The sequence below is a fragment of the Boleophthalmus pectinirostris genome, unplaced genomic scaffold, assembly GCF_026225935.1.
Source record: "Boleophthalmus pectinirostris isolate CB_2022bp ecotype Guang Dong unplaced genomic scaffold, ASM2622593v1 HiC_scaffold_4, whole genome shotgun sequence".
NCBI lineage: Eukaryota > Metazoa > Chordata > Actinopteri > Gobiiformes > Gobiidae > Boleophthalmus > Boleophthalmus pectinirostris.
In genome coordinates, this window is record NW_026571353.1 from 1,297 (window position 1) to 19,317 (window position 18,021).

Here is an 18,021-nt window from a genome sequence, read left to right on the forward strand (position 1 = left end):
TCCGGTCTGGTCCCGTCTGGTCCTGGTCTTGTCTCGGTCTCAGGCCCGCTCTGGTCCCGGTCTGGTCCCAGTCTCACCGCATACGGACTGAATCAGGACGGATCCAGGTCCGAGACCAGACCGGGACCAGAGCAGGACTGAGACCGGGACAGAGCTGCTCTGGTCCTCTGTGCTCAAGAACCGCGGCTGGTTCCGAGGTGGTGCAAAGCCTCCGACTGACGCATTCACACCAATGAAAATGAATCAAACTAAGAGCTTTTGGTTCAAATGGACCAGGTCCGGGACTAGACCGGGACCAAAGCGCTACTGAGACTGGACCAGACCAGGACCAGAGCGGGACTGAGACCGGGACCAGACCAGGACCAGAGCGGGACTGAGAACCGGGACCAGACCAGGACCAGACCGGGACCAGAGCGGGCCTGAGACCGAGACCGAGACAGACCGGGACCAGACCGGGAGGCTCAGAGCCCACGGCAGGACAGGAGCTCGAAGCTGAGGCTCGGACCCCGTGGAGACTCGGAGTCAAAGCTCGGAGTCCGCCCTGGTCCCGCCCTGGTCCCGGTCTGGTCCCGGTCTCAGTCCCGCTCTGGTCCTGGTCTGGTCCCGGTCTCAGTCCCGCTCTGGTCTCGATCTGGTCTCGGACCTGGATCAGTCCCGGTTCAGTCCGTACCCGGTGCAAAAGTTCGGTATCGCAGTCACGGAAGTCACGTAAACGGGAAACGGCCGTTATCCGTTTTTTCCATTCTTCATTTAAACACAAAATCGAAAACTGAAAAAACGAATCGTTATCCGTTTTTTCATTTTGGTTTTGGAGACAAATAACGAAGAAAACTGTTGTTTTTTCGTTTTCTTATTTTTAGTTTTATATTGAAAAACGAATGAACGAATGATACACGGATTTTTAAGCCCCCCCTTCACTTAACATGTGAACCTGTCTCAACTCTTACCCTGCCATACAAGTGAGTTGTGTTTTTGAGTGTAGTGCATTTAAGCAACTGGAGGAAAGAAAAGAACAAAATTAGACATTGAAAGCTTTGAAACAGGGTTAATCACTGTAAGAAATGCATTTTACCTTGAACAGGACCAGAAGGTGAACAGGGTGGTCCAGTCCATCTTGAAGGTTGTCGTCCCTCTTGAAACCCCCTCCCCTCCTTCTACCTTATATGTGAGCCTGTCTGACCTTATTTCTTACCTTATTACCTTATACTAATACCAATATTATTACTACTTGCAATCCTACGAAAACAATCTAACCATACAATATGTAGTGTGACTACATCTGGCCTCACACCAGAGGACCAAAATACGTAGGAGAAATCTACATGGGCTCACAGCATGATACCAAGATGTAGGGGGGGTAACTGATGTTACAGATTGGAATTTAGGAATTCTAAGTTAAAGCAGCACTCACGTGGCCTTTGTGAGTGTTCGGCTCTAACTAGAAGTAAATTTGGGGGCACCACTCAACAAATGTTAAGAAATATTACCAATCCCATTTAATCAATTACCTACGTTAATTAATTAGTTAATACAATTGATCTGAAGGTTCGTAAATTCTTGTCCATATCAGTGACCTGCATATTTTGAAATGACATCACTGGAAATAACATCACTATTCACCAAAGCAAACTGTGGTTTATGAACATTTATAGACCAAGTTAAACAGACAGCATTTTTATTATCAAATATGCAAATGAGTGTAGGTCGCTCTAAACTGGTGTCTAGAAATGTGAGATTAGACACGACTTTAAGAGTTATCTAAAGTTCTGTGTTGAGTCTAAATTGATGAAGCAAGCCATTCTATGACAGTGCGCATACAACCTGGGGAGCGTGGAGAGGTCCGTCACCATGTGGTCCTGTTGGGTCCAATGAAGGTTTGAATTTCTCAGGACATCGGTTCTGAAGAATCAAACGCAATGAAATGGATGAAGGCCATGTGATCTAAATAATCTTCCAGGCTCAGTCAGCATCAGGCTGAGGGATGCTCTCCTCTGTTAAAGAGGATTGGAGGACACATTTCAGTGTCTAACAGCGCTGGTCACAGATTAAGGCTAATCAGTCAAAAAGACTATGTCTGCAAAAATGCGAATATTTAAATTTGCAAAAGTATGAAAGCTGCTTTCAAATCAGATCAGCTACAGGTATTCGAATAAAAACACATCAAGTGATGGGCATAACTTTGAACAGAGGGAGAACTTGGGCGTTGTCCCTCCTGTTCGGTTCTACTACATCTTGAACATTCTGAGCTGAACTGCTTCTGCGATCTTCTGCTGAACTGAGATCTGAATGGAGGTCCAAACAAAACTGGCTGAGGTCTGTCTTCCTCCTCTTAAATCTTATGATAAGCGGGAACACTGACCAATGAGGTGCGTGTTCACATGGAATGTGAGTTAGTTGCATGGGGGGTTTCACGACATAGCTCTCACATTACAACTTAACAGTTTTACACAAAGAAAGTATTCACATGACATTTACAAATCAGTATTAAAACACACTGGCAATAGTTCATTGAATGAATCAACTGTTTCATTAATATGCTTTCTCTGGAGAAAGTCTTGAGATTTAGAGATCGTTCCACAAAAATCTCAGTGTCTTTTATTTGTTGACTATAGTCACTGAACTCACTTCAGTCAATTGATTTATCAATAGGTGAAGCTTTATAGAAAAGTTAGTTTGTAAAACGATCTTTAATCTTTGAAAGGGTCTTTGTGTGGTACATCATGCAGGGAGTGCATGAACACAAGTCAGTATATCTTGCTTGGGTGTCAGGTCCAAAATAGGGATCTTTAAGCAAGTGGGGGAAGGGTAGAGTGTCTCAAAGTCAACCTCATCTGAGGTATTCCCTAAGATTCAGTATCATGGTAACAGCCATGATTTCACATCTTCCATAGGTCAAAGGTCAGTACCACTACATCCCCCGTGTCATGGCTGTCTCCTCCGATGAACGAGGCTGACATGACCTGGCGCTGACGTCCGTTGACCGGTGAAGATGTCCATGGTCCAATGTCACAGTTGGCTTGGGTGTGCTAACTGTGTGGCAGTAATAACCTAAATGTGCTTAGATTATAAGATAATATGTGTATGCAGAATAATGTTCAATAAGTCTAAAGAGATTACACAAGTTTACAAATTTAAATTTTGTCTTAAATTTGTATGGTGATGTTTGTTAGCTTAGCCATACTCTTTAAAGAGGGTATGGCTAAGCTAATGCCAAGCTAATGCTAAGATACTGCTAAGCTAATGCTGCTATTAGCACTAAGCTAAGTTGCCTGTAAGAAGGCATGGTTATGCACTGCTGAAATAGATTATGAATTTATCAAATTTGACATTCCTACATTTAAAAATGCTGTTAACACAATAACACATCTTTACTGAGGCAGTCCATTGAACCGCAAAGTCCCTTCTGTTGCTGAAGACTAAGGCAATGAAGGCATCAACCTGAGATTTACATCACAACACAATCATTTGCCCAAATGGACCTGAATAAAAAGAAAAAAAGAAAATAAATTAAAACGTCTTGGCCAATACCTGAGCATTAAATATTTACGGGTTATTGACTAATTTTAAGCAGTCATATTGGAAAAAAAACTCAGTAAATAGGATAGAAGCATGCATAAAGATTCACTCAAGGTTAGGAAAGATTAAAATTAAAAGTTAAAATGGCTCCCCCCTGTGGTTGAAGAAGGGATTGTTTACTTCAGTAATTGCTGTTAGCAGAACTGAAGACTGGTGGTGAGTTTAGAGATCTGTCCTAGTTTTTCCTGAGGACACGATTATAAACTAATTTTAAGTTTATTTACAAAACCACAGAAGTCTAAAGGCCCGTTCAGACGAAAGCGTCAAAGCGTCCACTTTCTATGTAAAGTCTATGTGGACGCGCGACTAGAGCGTCCTGCGTTTTTACGGCGCGTTTTCGGCGTCAGCGCGGCGCGAATCTGGCGTCGACGCGGCGCGGCTTGAGCGTTTGGCGTCAGCGGCCAAGACGCGCGTCCAAAGCGTCAGCGTCAAGTAGTTGAAAATGCTGAACTTTTCGCGTCAGACGCGCTGCGTCAACCAATCAGGGACGAGTATCCAGTGACGCAGCGACGTTATTATCAGGAAGCAAGACCCGAGAACCAGAACGAGAACCACAAACATGAGCGGAGAATAAATATATACGCCACAATCACCGAGCTGATCGCGAGGACTATACCAGGACCGGACCAGGACTAAACCAGGACTCGACCGGGACTAAACAAGGACTAGACCGGGACTAAACAAGGACTAGACCGGGAGTAGACCGAGACTAGACCGGGACTAGACCGTGATTAGACCAGGACTAGACCGGTATTAGACCAGGACTAGACCGGGACTGATCCAGTGTCATTAGCGGAGTATAAATATATATACGCCCCAGTCGTCGACCCGATCTCCTCCGCTGATGTTTTATGTCATAAAAACACTCTCTCAGTCTGGTCTGACATTGTTTCGGGAAAAGACCGGGACCGGGCTCTTGTTTCCAGGGCAACGGACGCGCGTCAAGTATTTTTGTCCCGTTTGTTCACGGCGTCAAAGACGCGCGTCGGGGGCGTCTAAACTCAAATGCAAACGCGTCCAAATAGAGGCGTCAAGGCGTTTTTTGACGCTTTGGTGTGAACGGCCCTTAACAGTTAATTTTATTTTAACTTTATTTACACAAGCACTTATTAAGCACTAAGTCAGTCCAGCATTTGGGACTCTAATTGGTCTGTTTCAGGTTTTGGAGACAGGTGTTTTCTCTCACCTGGTTAACTGTAGAATGACCATGTTGTGCTGGTTTAGTTTTGGCAGGTGTTTGGTTTCTCTGCTTTTGCAGGTTGTTCAGATTGTTGTCAGTGACTGACACTGGTGACAGGTGAACCTGTATTTCATGTCTTTTATCACATGCTTCTCAGCATATAGACAGCAGGTTTCTTTATGTCGTGTGTGGCTTTTTGTCTGAATGACTTTGGGACCCAACAGAGAGGATTTATAGGCTGGTTTAGGCGCTACCCTCCTGTGGTTCGGAGTGAGCACGAGCGCAGGTGAAGTGAGTGTGTCCAGAACAAAATCAAGCAATGCCGGCAGGACCCGTGGGCGGGAACAAAGGCCAAAAGTGTGCTCAGACCGAGGCAGGGCTGATAAAGATCGACCCTCAGAAAGGGTGGAGGAGGGGTAGGTGGCGGCCGCAGAAGAAGAAAGGGTGGGATGGGTGGGAATGGGCCGAACAGAACCGGGCGTGGTGGGCTTGGGTTCTGAATGAGCCTCAAAAGGTCTGTTATAAGTGAACTTTGCTTTGTTAAAGCTTTCAATGAATTTTGAATTCATTATTTTGTAAGACATGGTGATGTTTAGTCTTGTCTGGGTGCATTTGTGGACATTCTGGCTCAGATAGAGCTGTGTCCCTGCACAAGAAGTTTATTCGAGGTCTCCAAGAAGTGTTCTGAGTCAGGTCAGAACCTGTGTTTTTGTGTTTGTGGTACCTCTGCTTTGGGACAGATGCCGCTGAGACGGACTCAGAAGTCTGCCGTCTAAACGGCAAAGGTTTCTGCACCTTTGCTGAAAGTGTGATTTTTTAAATCAATCAAATCGATTAAGAAGATCTTGACCAATAAGGAGAGGAATCGAGTCAATTGGAGACAAATACAATTGATGGACCACGGTCATGGGTCCAACTGTTAAGCGAATCAAAGCTACTTTAGTTAGGACGGTGCTAGTGTCAGCGTATGGCTGGACTTCAAGAAAGCATGGAGAACATTTCAGTTTTTGTCCTTTTACATGAAATGCTTTTTGCAATTGATCAAAAAGAATGTTTGACATTACACTGATGTCTGCAGCGGTGTCAAGGATAGCTTCCTGTCGGAGCTCATTGTCAAGGATGGTGGGCATGTAAAGCTTCTGAGCTGGGTCCTTTTAAGTAAGTTTGCACAAAAATCTTTTAAAAGGCCGTTTGGTTTGGCTGTCAAGTGCAGTGTCATTTTGAAGTTCACTTTCTAAACTTACCTGAGATGCACTGTTTGGCTTCAAAGCATGTTTTTGCTTTAAGCTGGGTTCAGTTTCTGCCATTTTCACTTCAGATTGACAGATAGAAGTGGCTGTGGGCTCTGGGAGACCAGGGCCAAGTTCAAGATCCTTAGAGAAGGGAGTTCCTTCTGTGGTTTGTTGGTTTAAAATAGCTAAAGTAAATAGCTCTGTCTTACCATCATTTTCTGGAAGGTCTTCGTCATCATCATTATCACCTTGTTAGTTTTTCCAGTTTGCTCAATTTGCAAATCTCCTTTTCCAACAGGATTCTCTGGAGCTCCTCCATGTCCTTTTTGCATTTCAGTGTTACCTCTTGGATAGAGGTGTTCTAAATCACTGGGGTTGTGGAGCTCTCCTCCTCTCTGTCTTCTATAATGTCAAACATTAAAAAAAAAAGGGTTACTGTTTGTCAGCTCATCGTCCCATCCCTCTACCTCTGCTGGGACAGCCAACAAAGGTATCAGTAATTAATTCACTGTAGGATGACAGCTTAGGAGGTCCTCTCCTCTGACCTGTCGGGAGAGAAGGGGGGTCACTAGTTCAGACACCAATCACCACCAATCATTGTTGATCTCCAGTTATTCGTTTCCATGCGTTTATCTTCTGTTTGTTGGTGTTTTGGTTGTTCAATTTTGCCATGAGTAAGTCTAATTGTAGTCATTTTATTATTTCCACTTCTGTAAAGTTGTCTTTTCCTTTTGCACTTCCATCTTAATTGTGAGCCGAACTTTTCTTGGCAACATGTACAGGCACAGCCACGGCCACTTTTAACCTGAGCTGGTGCACTTGGTACTAATTCCATTCACTACATTGAATGTAGCTCAGGTAGGTAACAGTGCTGAAGGTGAGACTGACAAATAACAATAGGGTCATAATGATGCTGGTTATTTTCACTCTATAACTCCTCAGTTTGGGGTTGGGCTTAACTCAGTTTAATATAAATCCCTGGCTCTCAAACCAGTTCCATCAAAATGGATTCTGGATGAGAGCCAAAATGTCTTGATTGCAAAAAGTGTCCAGATGACCACCAATGGCACCTTAAATACAAGTTAAAGCTTTTGCTTGTAAGCAAAAGAACATGTTCTCCACTGTTTGATCAGGAAAGGAATAGTACAGAAACAAAACTTGATTCTAGATAAATTCACTATTAATCTTGCATGTCATACATTTTAGTTATTAACACTTAAACCAAGTCACACTAAATGCCAACAAGTGTTTTTGGGCAGCAATTTATTGTTTACACTGAAGTGAAAACAGACAAGTCCATTCAACTAAGACTGACATATTGTCAAACATTGCAGGAAAATAGGTTGGCTTTAAATTTAATAAAGAACAATGAACACAAACAATAAGTACAACATGCATGAACCTGTTTGTATCAAGATTTGATTTTAAATGAACAGTTATAGCAGCAAATACAGCATGTGCATTCCCATCGAGTCTGCGTTCAGTATTCAGAGTGAGAAGGGCTTCTGTCCATATACTGTTTGTCAGATGGACCTCCATGAAGCAGCACACAACCATATCAACAAGACAATAAAGACATTCAACAGAGCCTGGATGCAGTTGGTGATGAAGGCCAAAATCATGACTTTTGGAAAATCTGTCACCCCCTTTGCCAAATGCAAAAAAATAATAAAAAATAAAATAAATAATAATAATAATAAATTAAAAAATTAAAAAGAGAAAAACATTTTAATGCTTCAGTGCTTTATAATTTGGAACAACTGGATGATTAAAAAAGTGTAGTTAATAGTTTTGAATCTAAATGTGCAAATGGCCAATTAACATAACAAAGTTTGGATTTTTATTATTATTATTATTTTTAAATAACATCCCAATAACACAGTGTTTCAAATAATTTTGTTAGATCAATATAAATAAAACCAAGAAAAGAGTGGGGCACACGTTTGTCACCAAGCAGATGACCAAGTGACCAGCACAGAAATATAGGATACAAGTGTAAAAGCACTATTAGTGAGTGAACTCTAATTGAAAACTAGGAGCAGTGAAGCCCTGATGGCACGCTACAGGACTGAGAAATAATAAATACACATCACATGCCCACCAGAAGACTGGAAAAAGTTCAGTGAGTTTGACAAGCTCATAGAAATGTTAACACAGTTACATTACAAAAATGATTCCCAGTCTTCAAATATGTAACATTCTTATGTTTGACATCTGACTGACTTTTTATGCTCAGTTATACAATTCCATAACAAAATGTAATGCATTTTATTTATGCAAAACCACCCTCAATTCAAAGACGCTGAAAGAGACTGGGTGAAGAACTGACATTTGCATCATTATTTATTTAGAGCTTTTGCTTTTTTGTTATTGTGATGAAAACAAGGGAAATCCATCTGAATATTTTCTGAAAACAGAACAAAACAAGCATAGGATTCTAACCGTGTGAAGGCATTCAGAATCATCATTCAGAAACTGGATTTAGTTGGGTTTTTTTTTTTTTACAATCAAACAAGGATGGACTGGAGGAATGTCTTTTGTAAACATTCCCCATTCATGCTACTGTCCTGGTATGTTGTGTATATGGCCATCTCTTGATCATACCAGAAGAGATCACACTTTTTACTGGTGTATTCTGGAGTAAATGATTTTGTGCCAGTGAAACTGAGGACTGGGGGAGAATTCTAGAGATGCCCACAACAACCCCTTAAAGTGCCGTAGGCCGCACCACCAAATGCTACGCCAATAGTTTAGTGACGATTCATGTGGTGCCCCTGCAAGCACTTGGTGCTCTACATGCTGTGTGTACTGTGCCTAATTTGAAGCTATGGTACTGAGAAGGATAATAGAATTCGAAGATCTTGGCACAAAACTGAAATAAACCAAAAGGCACGACAATGTGGCAGTGAACTGCCTCTACCTCTAACAGTACATTCAAACTTAATGTGATTTACGTGCTAACCCTATGTAAAAGGGATAAAAAAAAACATGTGACATGTGACCTACACTATGGCGTGTGTCACTGGGGTGGTGCAAATAATGCGAGAACAGGTGAACAAAGAATAGGTGTTCACTCTGTTGGAACTTAAAATGGATTATTCTGTGCAAGCTGAACTGCTACATGTCAAAAAAAAAAGTACTTGTCTATGAAACCCTGAGCTGTAACATCTCAATGTGCAAGAAAAAGTCTCAATCTAAAAGTTTAATAACCCCCCCCGAATGGAAGAATGGCCTCCCTGATCTGAACCCGAGTGGTGTTCTGTTACTGAACTTCTGTGCTATTCACATCTTGTCCATAATGAACACCATGTTCAAGCAAGGGTGTCCATCAGTTCATGTGGCACCAGGGCACCTTAGGCTGGAGGTTGATGATCGACTTTGTCATCGTGTCATCTGACCTTCAGCATGTCTTGGGCACACACAGAGTAGTCAACCGATCACCACCTGGTGGTGAGGTGGGTCCGCTGGCAGAGGAGGAAGCCAGAAAGACCTGGCAGACCCAAGTGTATAGTGAGAGTCTCTTGGGAACATCTGACAGAGTCCTGGTGCCTGTTGCAGTGGCAAAAAGGAGTCCTATCGAGCTTTGTTGGCTCGCGGGACTCCTGAGGCAGTTGACAGGTACCAACGGGCCAAATATGCTGCAGGCCGCGCAGTCGCAGAGGCAAAATCCTGTGACTGGGAGGAGTGTGGGGAGGCCTTGGGGGAGCCTGACCTCAAAGAATTTCTGGCAAGCCATTTAACACCTCAGGAGGTGGAAGCAGTTCTTCACCAACACTGTTTACAGTGCAGGGGGAGAGCTGCTGACCTTGAATGGGGATGTTGTCAGACGGTGGAAGGAATACTCTGAGGATCTCCTCAATCCCACCATCACATCTTTAGAAGAGAAAGCGAGGCTGGGGACTCCAAGGCGGACTCATTCATCACCCTGACTGAAGTCACTGAGGTGGTTGGCAAGCTCCTTGGTGGCGAGGCCCCAGGGATGGTTGAGATCTGTCCTGAGTATCTTAAGTCTCTGGATGTTATGGGGCCGTCTTAGCTGACACGCCTCTGCAACATCACGTTACAGTTCCTCTGGACTGGCAGACCAAGGTGGTGCCAACTACAGGGGAATCACACTCCTCAGCCTCCCTGGAAAGGGCTGCTCCTGGGTACTGGAGAGGAGAATTCGACCAATAGTTGAACCTTGGATTCAGGAGGAGCTGTGTGCTTTTCATCCCAGCCGCGGAACACTGGACATGCCCTACACTGGACCAGCTCTACACCCTCCAATTGGGTGATTGAAGGTTCATGAGAGTTTGCCCAACCAGTCGACATGTGCTTTGTGGATCTGGAGAAGGGATTTGACCATGTCCCTCTGTGGGGGGTGCTCCGGGAGTATTGGGTCCAGTGCCCTTTCCTAAAGGCTGTCCAGTCCCTGTATGACCGGAGCAGGAGCTATGTTCATTGCAGGCAGTCAGACCTGTTCTCAGTGCATGTTGGACTCTGCCCAGGCTGCCCTTTGTCACTGGTTCTGTTCATTGTATTTATGGACAGAATTTCTAGTCAGGGGCCAGAGTCAAGGACCGCTCTGGTCAGGGGCCCCAGTCAGAGGCCAGAGGGGGTCTGGTTTGGGGACCACAGGATCTCATCTCTGCTGTTTGCAGATGATACTGTTCCATCAAACCAGGACCTGCAACATGCACTGGAGCAGTTTGCAGTCGAATGTGAAGTGGCTGGGATGAAGATCAGCTCCTCCAAATCCAAGGTCATGATTCTTGACGAGAAAAAGGTGGCTTGCGCTCACCAGGTGGGTGGAGAGTCACTGCCTCAAGTGGAGGAGTTCAAGTATCTCAGGGTCTTGTTCACGAGTGAGGGGAGGATGGAGCGTGAGACTGACAGGTGGATCGGTGCAGTGTCGGCAGTGAAGTGGTCGCTGTATTGAACTATTGTGGTGAAGAGGGAGCTGAGCCGAAAGAAAAAGCTCACAATTTACCAGTCAATCCACGTTCCTACCCTCATTACCTATGGTAATGAGTTTTGGGTAATGACTGAAAGGACAAGATCAAGCGGCTGAAATGAGTTTCCTCTGCAGAGTGGCTTGGCACTCCCTTACAGATAGGGTGAAGAGCTCAGCCACATGGAGCTCAGAATAGAGCTGCTGCTCCTCCACATCGAGGTGGAGGAGCAGTACCTGGAGAGGTGTTCCGGGATGTCCCACCAGAAGGAGGTCCTGGGGAAGACTCAGGACACATTGGAGGGACTCTGTCTTTCAGCTGGCCTGACAATGCCTTGGGGTCCCCCCCCCCGGAGGAGCTGGGAGGTGAACGAATTCTGGGAGTCCCTGCTTAGGCTGCTGCCTCCATGACCTGGCCCCGGATAAGTGGAAAACAATGGATGGATGGGCATTTTCACCTTTTGTTCCTTTCAAATCATTTAAAGCAAGTGTAGGTCCAAGTTATAGAGCCTACACTTACTATAACTCATTCTAACCAGAAAATATTCTCAGGCAATAACAGTAAAAGAACAAAACATACATGGCTTAATGTTTACAGCCACAAGAGAAGAAAATATCCATTTATATCCACATTTAATTCACATTTAATCCACTACCTTTCACAATCTGATGGATTGTTTCTGACCAGGATTTACACAAATTTTTTCTATATTCATGTTTTTTGGTTGAGTGCTGTGCACCCACAGGAGAAAGCTACAGCCGCTCTGGGGAATGTCAGCCCTATATTCTAAAATACTGATGTGCCCTCAGTTCCACTGGGCTATAGCCTAATCTGGGCTGCAGGCTGTATGCAAAGAGTATAATACAGACAGGTGTAGTGGGTCCAGGTGACACTGCTTGGATGGATAGTGCTGTGCTATCCCTATATGCACTCAATTCTCTGTGATGCTTGAGGAAGCGTGGATCTTCACATTCAGTTTTCCACAAGTAAAATGTGGGTTAATAAAAGCAAAGACTTGCGGTTACAGTGGTATTCTTATTTAGTATTTTCCATTTTCAAAGAAAAACAAATCTCTCATATCAGAACTATAATAAAAAATAAAAAATACTACTACTACTACTACTACTACTACTACTACTACTAATAATAATAATATTGGCCTATGGATAGAAGGATAAAATAAGAGCTTGATATCCATTTGCAGAAGGGAACACTATTCCATAAAAAGAAAGCTGAATTAGCTTCAGCAGTGATGAAAGAGTGTACCTTATATTCACGTGTAGTCATTCTTACGTCAAAGATGCCCTTGACCCACAAATGACAAAGAATTTTCTAGTATCCAACTAGGCACGTTTGACACATTCTATATGAACATGACTTAAGATGTACAGAGCATAATATGCAGTTGGAAATACACATGTGCGTTTTATATATGTGTCATCCGTGTTTCTTCAGACACAAACAGAATACATTTACTCTTCATTATTGGACAAACATAAGAACGAGCCGAGGGCTCACACTGTTTGCGGAAACCTGACAAAGGCTGGAGAGAGCCATAATGCAGAAAAAATTCAAATAATAACAAAAGATGCTACATATATGGGAAATTGCCTTACATCCCTGAATGCTCATTTTGATTTTAGTAAACTGAAGCATGCTACAGTTAACTAAACAAGATCCATATAATACGACTTCTTGTAGAAAAAGAGATAGCCACTAAAATCCACCAAAATTCGAAAGGAAGTAAAAACTGCACATCTTGTTGGGTGAAAAATTTGGTGTGCCATTAACACAACCACCTTAAGATGATTACTGACAGCGAAAAAGCGAACTGTGGGCCTAGGTGTGGCAGAGCTGCATATGCACACATGTACGTAACCAGATGCACTAACCTGGTTCTGCTCTTCATGGAGATGACAGTGTGCATGTACATTAAGGTGGAAAAAGATCAGGACTCAAGTGAGGCCACATTTGAGCATTCTCCAGTCCAAGGTGTTGCTGAGACATCATTCCCATCCGTTGTCTTTGATCATGTGAGCCAGCTCAATGATGAACTTTCCCTCTTTGTATTTTTGACTACTCTCAAAGGCGTGCTCCTAGGTTACACAAAATAACAGCAAAATACATTACATGTCTTTAGTTGAGTATGCTTCTTTGCCATATGTAATATGAAAGCTGTGCACGTCACATTGGCAACAGGGACTTTGTTCAAGTTATTTTTCCATAATCATCTAGATACCAATTTAGGGAATGACCATGCGGCCTTTTGTAATAGGCTTACAGGTTGTAAACAAGTTGGTTCAATTAAATGTTACTGCAGTGGTCATAACAAGTGACTTACATATTTCCAGCCCAGCGTGGTTTTACAGTTTTCACAGTATATATCAGCAACAGCATGTAGACCTGTGAGGAGGACCCGCTCCTCTGCTGCTCCACAGCCCACGTTCACCCTGACAACACAGCACAGAGAGCAGGTCACCTTCTGGTGTAAAGCAAGCTGAAACCTTAAAGAGGGGGTACTACTCTGGGCTCAGACTGCATGTGGTGTATTCTGTATAGTAATTTTAACTAGAACAAGAAGGACAAAGCCTGAGACAAAGTTCTTGAAGCCGACGGTGAGTTTGTGTTCTCAAATTAATTAATGTGATCTGGAGTAAACAAACATATACTTGCAAACACTAAAACTTTTTTAAAGGACAAAATAGCGAAATAAAAACACCAGGATCATGTAGAGCGGGTTAATAAGAACAAAGATCAAAATAACAAGGATCAATGAAGCAGTTACAGAGAAACGGGTGACAATATTCTAATGTAAGTCAATGTGAGCCAGGGTCAGTAGGAGCTGGAAGTGCCCTCATGTGAAATTCCTATTTGGAACACGGCAAGGTATGTCCATTTACAGTCGTGGACAAGATTGTTGGTACCCCTCTAATAATGAAAGAAAAATCAACAATGGTCACTAAAACTTGAATCTGAGAAAAGCAATAATAAATAAAAATTAAAGCCGCAAGCAGCATCGAACGGACCTTGCCCAGTGCACACCACGCCCGCAAACTGTGCGCCCGCAAACACTGCACCCACAAACTCCACGCTCGCAAACGCCGCGCCTGCAAATGCCGCATCCACAAACACTGCACCCGCATACACTGTGCCCGCAAACGCCACGAGTGCAAATGTCATGCCTGTAAATGGTGCGCCTGCCAATGATTTGCACCACCAATGCCACGCCCAGGAGCGCCGCTCCCACAAATGCCACGCCCGCAAACATCACACCCACAAATGGAAAGATGGATAGTGCACTTTTAATTGTTCTTTGCGCCCCCTGCTGACGAACCATGAAAAATGGCCATGTCAGTAATATATATTTCTGCTTCTAGTTGTTCATAGAATGTAATTCCCAAATTTTGTCCAAATTTGATAATGTTGACGTTTCATGTATATGCTAGGGGGCGCTATAGTGTTCACTTTTAATATGTTTTATAGTGTATTATATTCAGGCTGAGATCATGCATTAGTGATTCAAATTTCAGCACGATGGGACTAAGCATGTGCATGTAATATATATATATATTTTTTTATTTTTGGGGGGAGACTTTGCGCCCCTGCTGGCCAACAGTGAAAAATTCCCCATGTCCATAATATATACTTTTTGCTCATAGTCATGCATAGAATTTAATTCCCAAATTTGACACAGATCTGATAATGTTGACGTTTCATGTCGATGGTAGGGGGCGCTATAGTGTTCACTTTTCATATGTTTTATAGTGTATTATATTCAGGCTGAGATCATGCATTAGAAATGTGCAGCCTCGCCGTACGTAAATCCATCCAAGATGGCCACCTTCTGGTGTGTCAGGGGGCATGGCCATAATAATATTTTTTTTGTCTTGACATGATGAATGTGTGTATCGAATTTCGTGGCTGTACGACAAAGTTGACCACGACGTCTCCCATAGGTGCAAAATTTTTGAGTTTTCCACGTGGCACTGTGTCGCCATTTTTTAATGCCCATGCACGAAACCTATATTTTATTGAATTTTTCGCCACTTCTGAATATTGTGACAAGTTTGGTGAGTTTTTGAACGTGTTTAGGGGGTCAAATTAGAGCTCAAAGAGCAGAAGAATAATATAATAATTAAAGCCGCAAGTGGCGTCGAACGGCCCTCGCCCATCGCATGCACTGCGCCCCGTAAACCCTGTGCCCTGCAAAGGCCATGCCCCACACTAACCCTAATAACCATAAATCCCAACCACAAGTCTAACTCCTAGCCTCAACCCTAACACAAGGCCTAACCCTAAACATAACCCTAATGTTAAACCTAACCGTATTCGTATAGCCCGAACCGAAACCCAAACCATTACCCTAACCATAACTACAAATGTAATCCTGCCATTTTTCTAACTTTGTGCGCCAAAACATCCTCTACCTGAAAAATTACATAGTGCACCTTTAACTGTATTTTTTTTTAGGAGTCTTTGCGTCCCCTGCTGGCCAACAGTGAAAAATTCCCCATGTTCATAATATAATTTTTTCTCGTAATCATGCATATAATTTAATTCCCAAATTTGGTACAATCCGATAATGTTGACGTTTCATGTCTATGGTAGGGGGCGCTATAGTGTTCACTTTTCATATGTTTTATAGTGTATTATATTCAAGTTGAGATCATGCATTAGTGCCTCAAATTTCAGCACAATCGGACTAAACATGTGCATGTAATACTTTTTTTTTATATTTTTGGGGGGAGTCTTTACACCCCTGCTGGCCAACAGTGAAAAATTCCCCATGTCCATAATATATTTTTTTGCTCATAATGATGCATAGAATTTAATTCCCAAATTTGGTGCAGATTTGACAATGCTGACATTTCATGTCTATGCTAGGGGGCACTATAGTGTTCACTTTTCATATATTTTATAGTGTATTATATTCAGACTGAGATCACGCATTAGTGATTCAAATTTCAGCACGATCGGACTAAGTCTGTGCGAACAGGAGCAAATAATGTCATCTTGAAATTAGTCAAAATTTTGATCGAACTTTGCGGCTTTGCCACATGTAAACCGTTACGGGTAACAAAATTAATTGGATAACTTTAGATCAGAGGTGTCCAAATGTTTTTCATCAAGGGCCACATATCTAAACATAGATGAAGCAGAGGGCCGATCGAGGGCCGTAGACTGGTGCTCAATACAGTGAATAATTGAAATATGTGCATGTTTAACACGTTATAGAATAAGTCATCAGTCTTTATTCATCCTGACATCCTTAAAACCAAACACTAAATATTCAATATTAGCTTTATCAAAGTAGATTTTCAAAAAGCTTGCAGTGAAAAGTACATTTTTAATTGATGCAAGGTCATTTGGGCCAATTCACCCGGAAGCCTGAGGGCCAAGAAAAATTTGTCCCAGGGTCGCATTTGGCCCACGGGCCGTAGTTTGGACATGCCTGCTTTAGATGTTCCACTTCTCTTGATGATGTACAGTGATTTTCAGCCCTGTGGGTGAAGCGCCTTCAGAGGACTGCGTTCAAACACGTAAACGAAAATGCAGACTCAAATTTCAATCCAAGATGGCCGCCTTCTGATTTGTCAAGGGGTGTGGCCATAATAATATTTTTTGTTTGTCTTCACAAGACAAATGTGTGTATTGAATTTCGTGGTTCTACGACAAAGTTGACCAGGACGTCTCCCATATGCGCAAAATTTTTGAGTTTTCCAGGTGGTGCTGTGTCACCATTTTTTTATGCCCCTACACGAAACCTATATTTTATCGAATTTTTCACCACTTCTAAATATTGTGCCAAGTTTGGTGAGTTTTTGAACGTGTTTAGGGGGTCAAATTAGAGCTCAAAGAGCATAATAATAATAATTTAATTTAAAAATAATAATATATTTAGCAAAAACAATATATCCGAAAACATTAGAACAACATATTATACGTTTTTTCAAAGCTCTCGACCTTCCCCATGTCACCGTGGGGTCATTGGTGAGTGACGGGCACTGACGCGCTCGTCATTCGCCATCTCGTCGGAGTTGTCCCCTGACCTCCCATTGACTTCCATTCATTTTAGCAGTAGTAAATATGGCTCAGGCCTTGGGTGTGGGTTACTGGGATACTGCTGTTCATGCCGAGGGTGACCGAGGACAATGTTGCATGTCGTCCTGTCGCATTCACCCATGCGCTCGTTGTTCCCTATTCGCTCCTCATAGTGAAAGCAATAGGCCCTACGCCCTGTCGGGGCTCAGGCCTAATTAAAGCTGCAAGCGGCATCGAACGGCCCTCGCCCGTGGCACACGCCTGCCCTGCAAACGCTGCGCCCGCAAACGCCGCGCCCTCAAACACCGTGCCCTTAAAACGCCGCACCCGCAAATGCCGCACATGCAAACGCCGTACCCGCAAACTTTAAAATGACATAGCACGCCTTTAAATGTTCTCTGCGCCCCCTGCTGGCCAACCATGAAAAATGCCCATGTCAGTAATATGTTTTTGCTTCTAGTCATTAATGGAACTGAATTCCCAAATTTGGTACAAATCCGATAATGTTGACGTTTCATGTCTACGCTAGGGGGCCCTATAGTGTTCACGTTTCATATGTTTTATAGTGTATTATATACAGGCTGAGATCACACATTAGTGATTCAAATTTCAGCACAATTAGACTAAGCATGTGCGTGTAATATAATTTTTTAATATTTTTTGGAGGAGTGTTTGTGCCCCTGCTGGCCAACATGCTTAGTCTCATCGTGCTGAAATTTGAATCACTAATGCGTGATCTCTGCCTGAATATAATACACTATAAAACATATGAAAAGTGAACACTATAGTGCCCCCTACCACAGACATGAAACGTCAACATTATCAGATTTATACCAAATTTTGGTATTCAATTCGATGAACGACTGGAAGCAAAAACATATACTGACATGGGCATTTTTCATGGTTTGCCAACAGGGGGCACAAAGAAGATTAAAAGGCGCACTATGTCATCTTTCTGTTTGTGAGCGTGGCATTTGTGGGTGCAGCGTTTGGGGCATGGTGTTGGCAGGGCGCCCCATTTGCAGGAATGCGTTTGCGGGCGCTGCGTTTGCGGGCG

General features: G+C 43.1%; 1 protein-coding gene across 8 annotated transcripts in view; it reads right to left on the reverse strand.

Moving 5' to 3' along the window:
* Window positions 1-886: 886 nt before the first annotated feature.
* Window positions 887-18,021, reverse strand: part of LOC110172477 (protein yippee-like 1) — a 30,316-nt gene continuing 13,181 nt past the window's right edge. For 4 of the 8 annotated variants that reach the window (XM_055161723.1, XM_055161721.1, XM_055161722.1 and 1 more), the window contains exons 4-7: window positions 13,264-13,372; window positions 12,815-13,018; window positions 1,073-1,899; window positions 887-995 (exon numbers count right to left, since the gene is read on the reverse strand). In XM_055161723.1, coding sequence (XP_055017698.1) covers window positions 12,929-13,018; window positions 13,264-13,372 — 199 coding nt within the window. In that variant the 3' untranslated portion in view covers window positions 887-995; window positions 1,073-1,899; window positions 12,815-12,928. Of the gene's footprint in view, window positions 996-1,072; window positions 1,900-7,248; window positions 13,019-13,263; window positions 13,373-18,021 lie in introns of those variants that run through there. The other 4 variants (XR_008633240.1, XR_008633244.1, XM_020938359.2 and 1 more) reach the window with 3 other exon arrangements.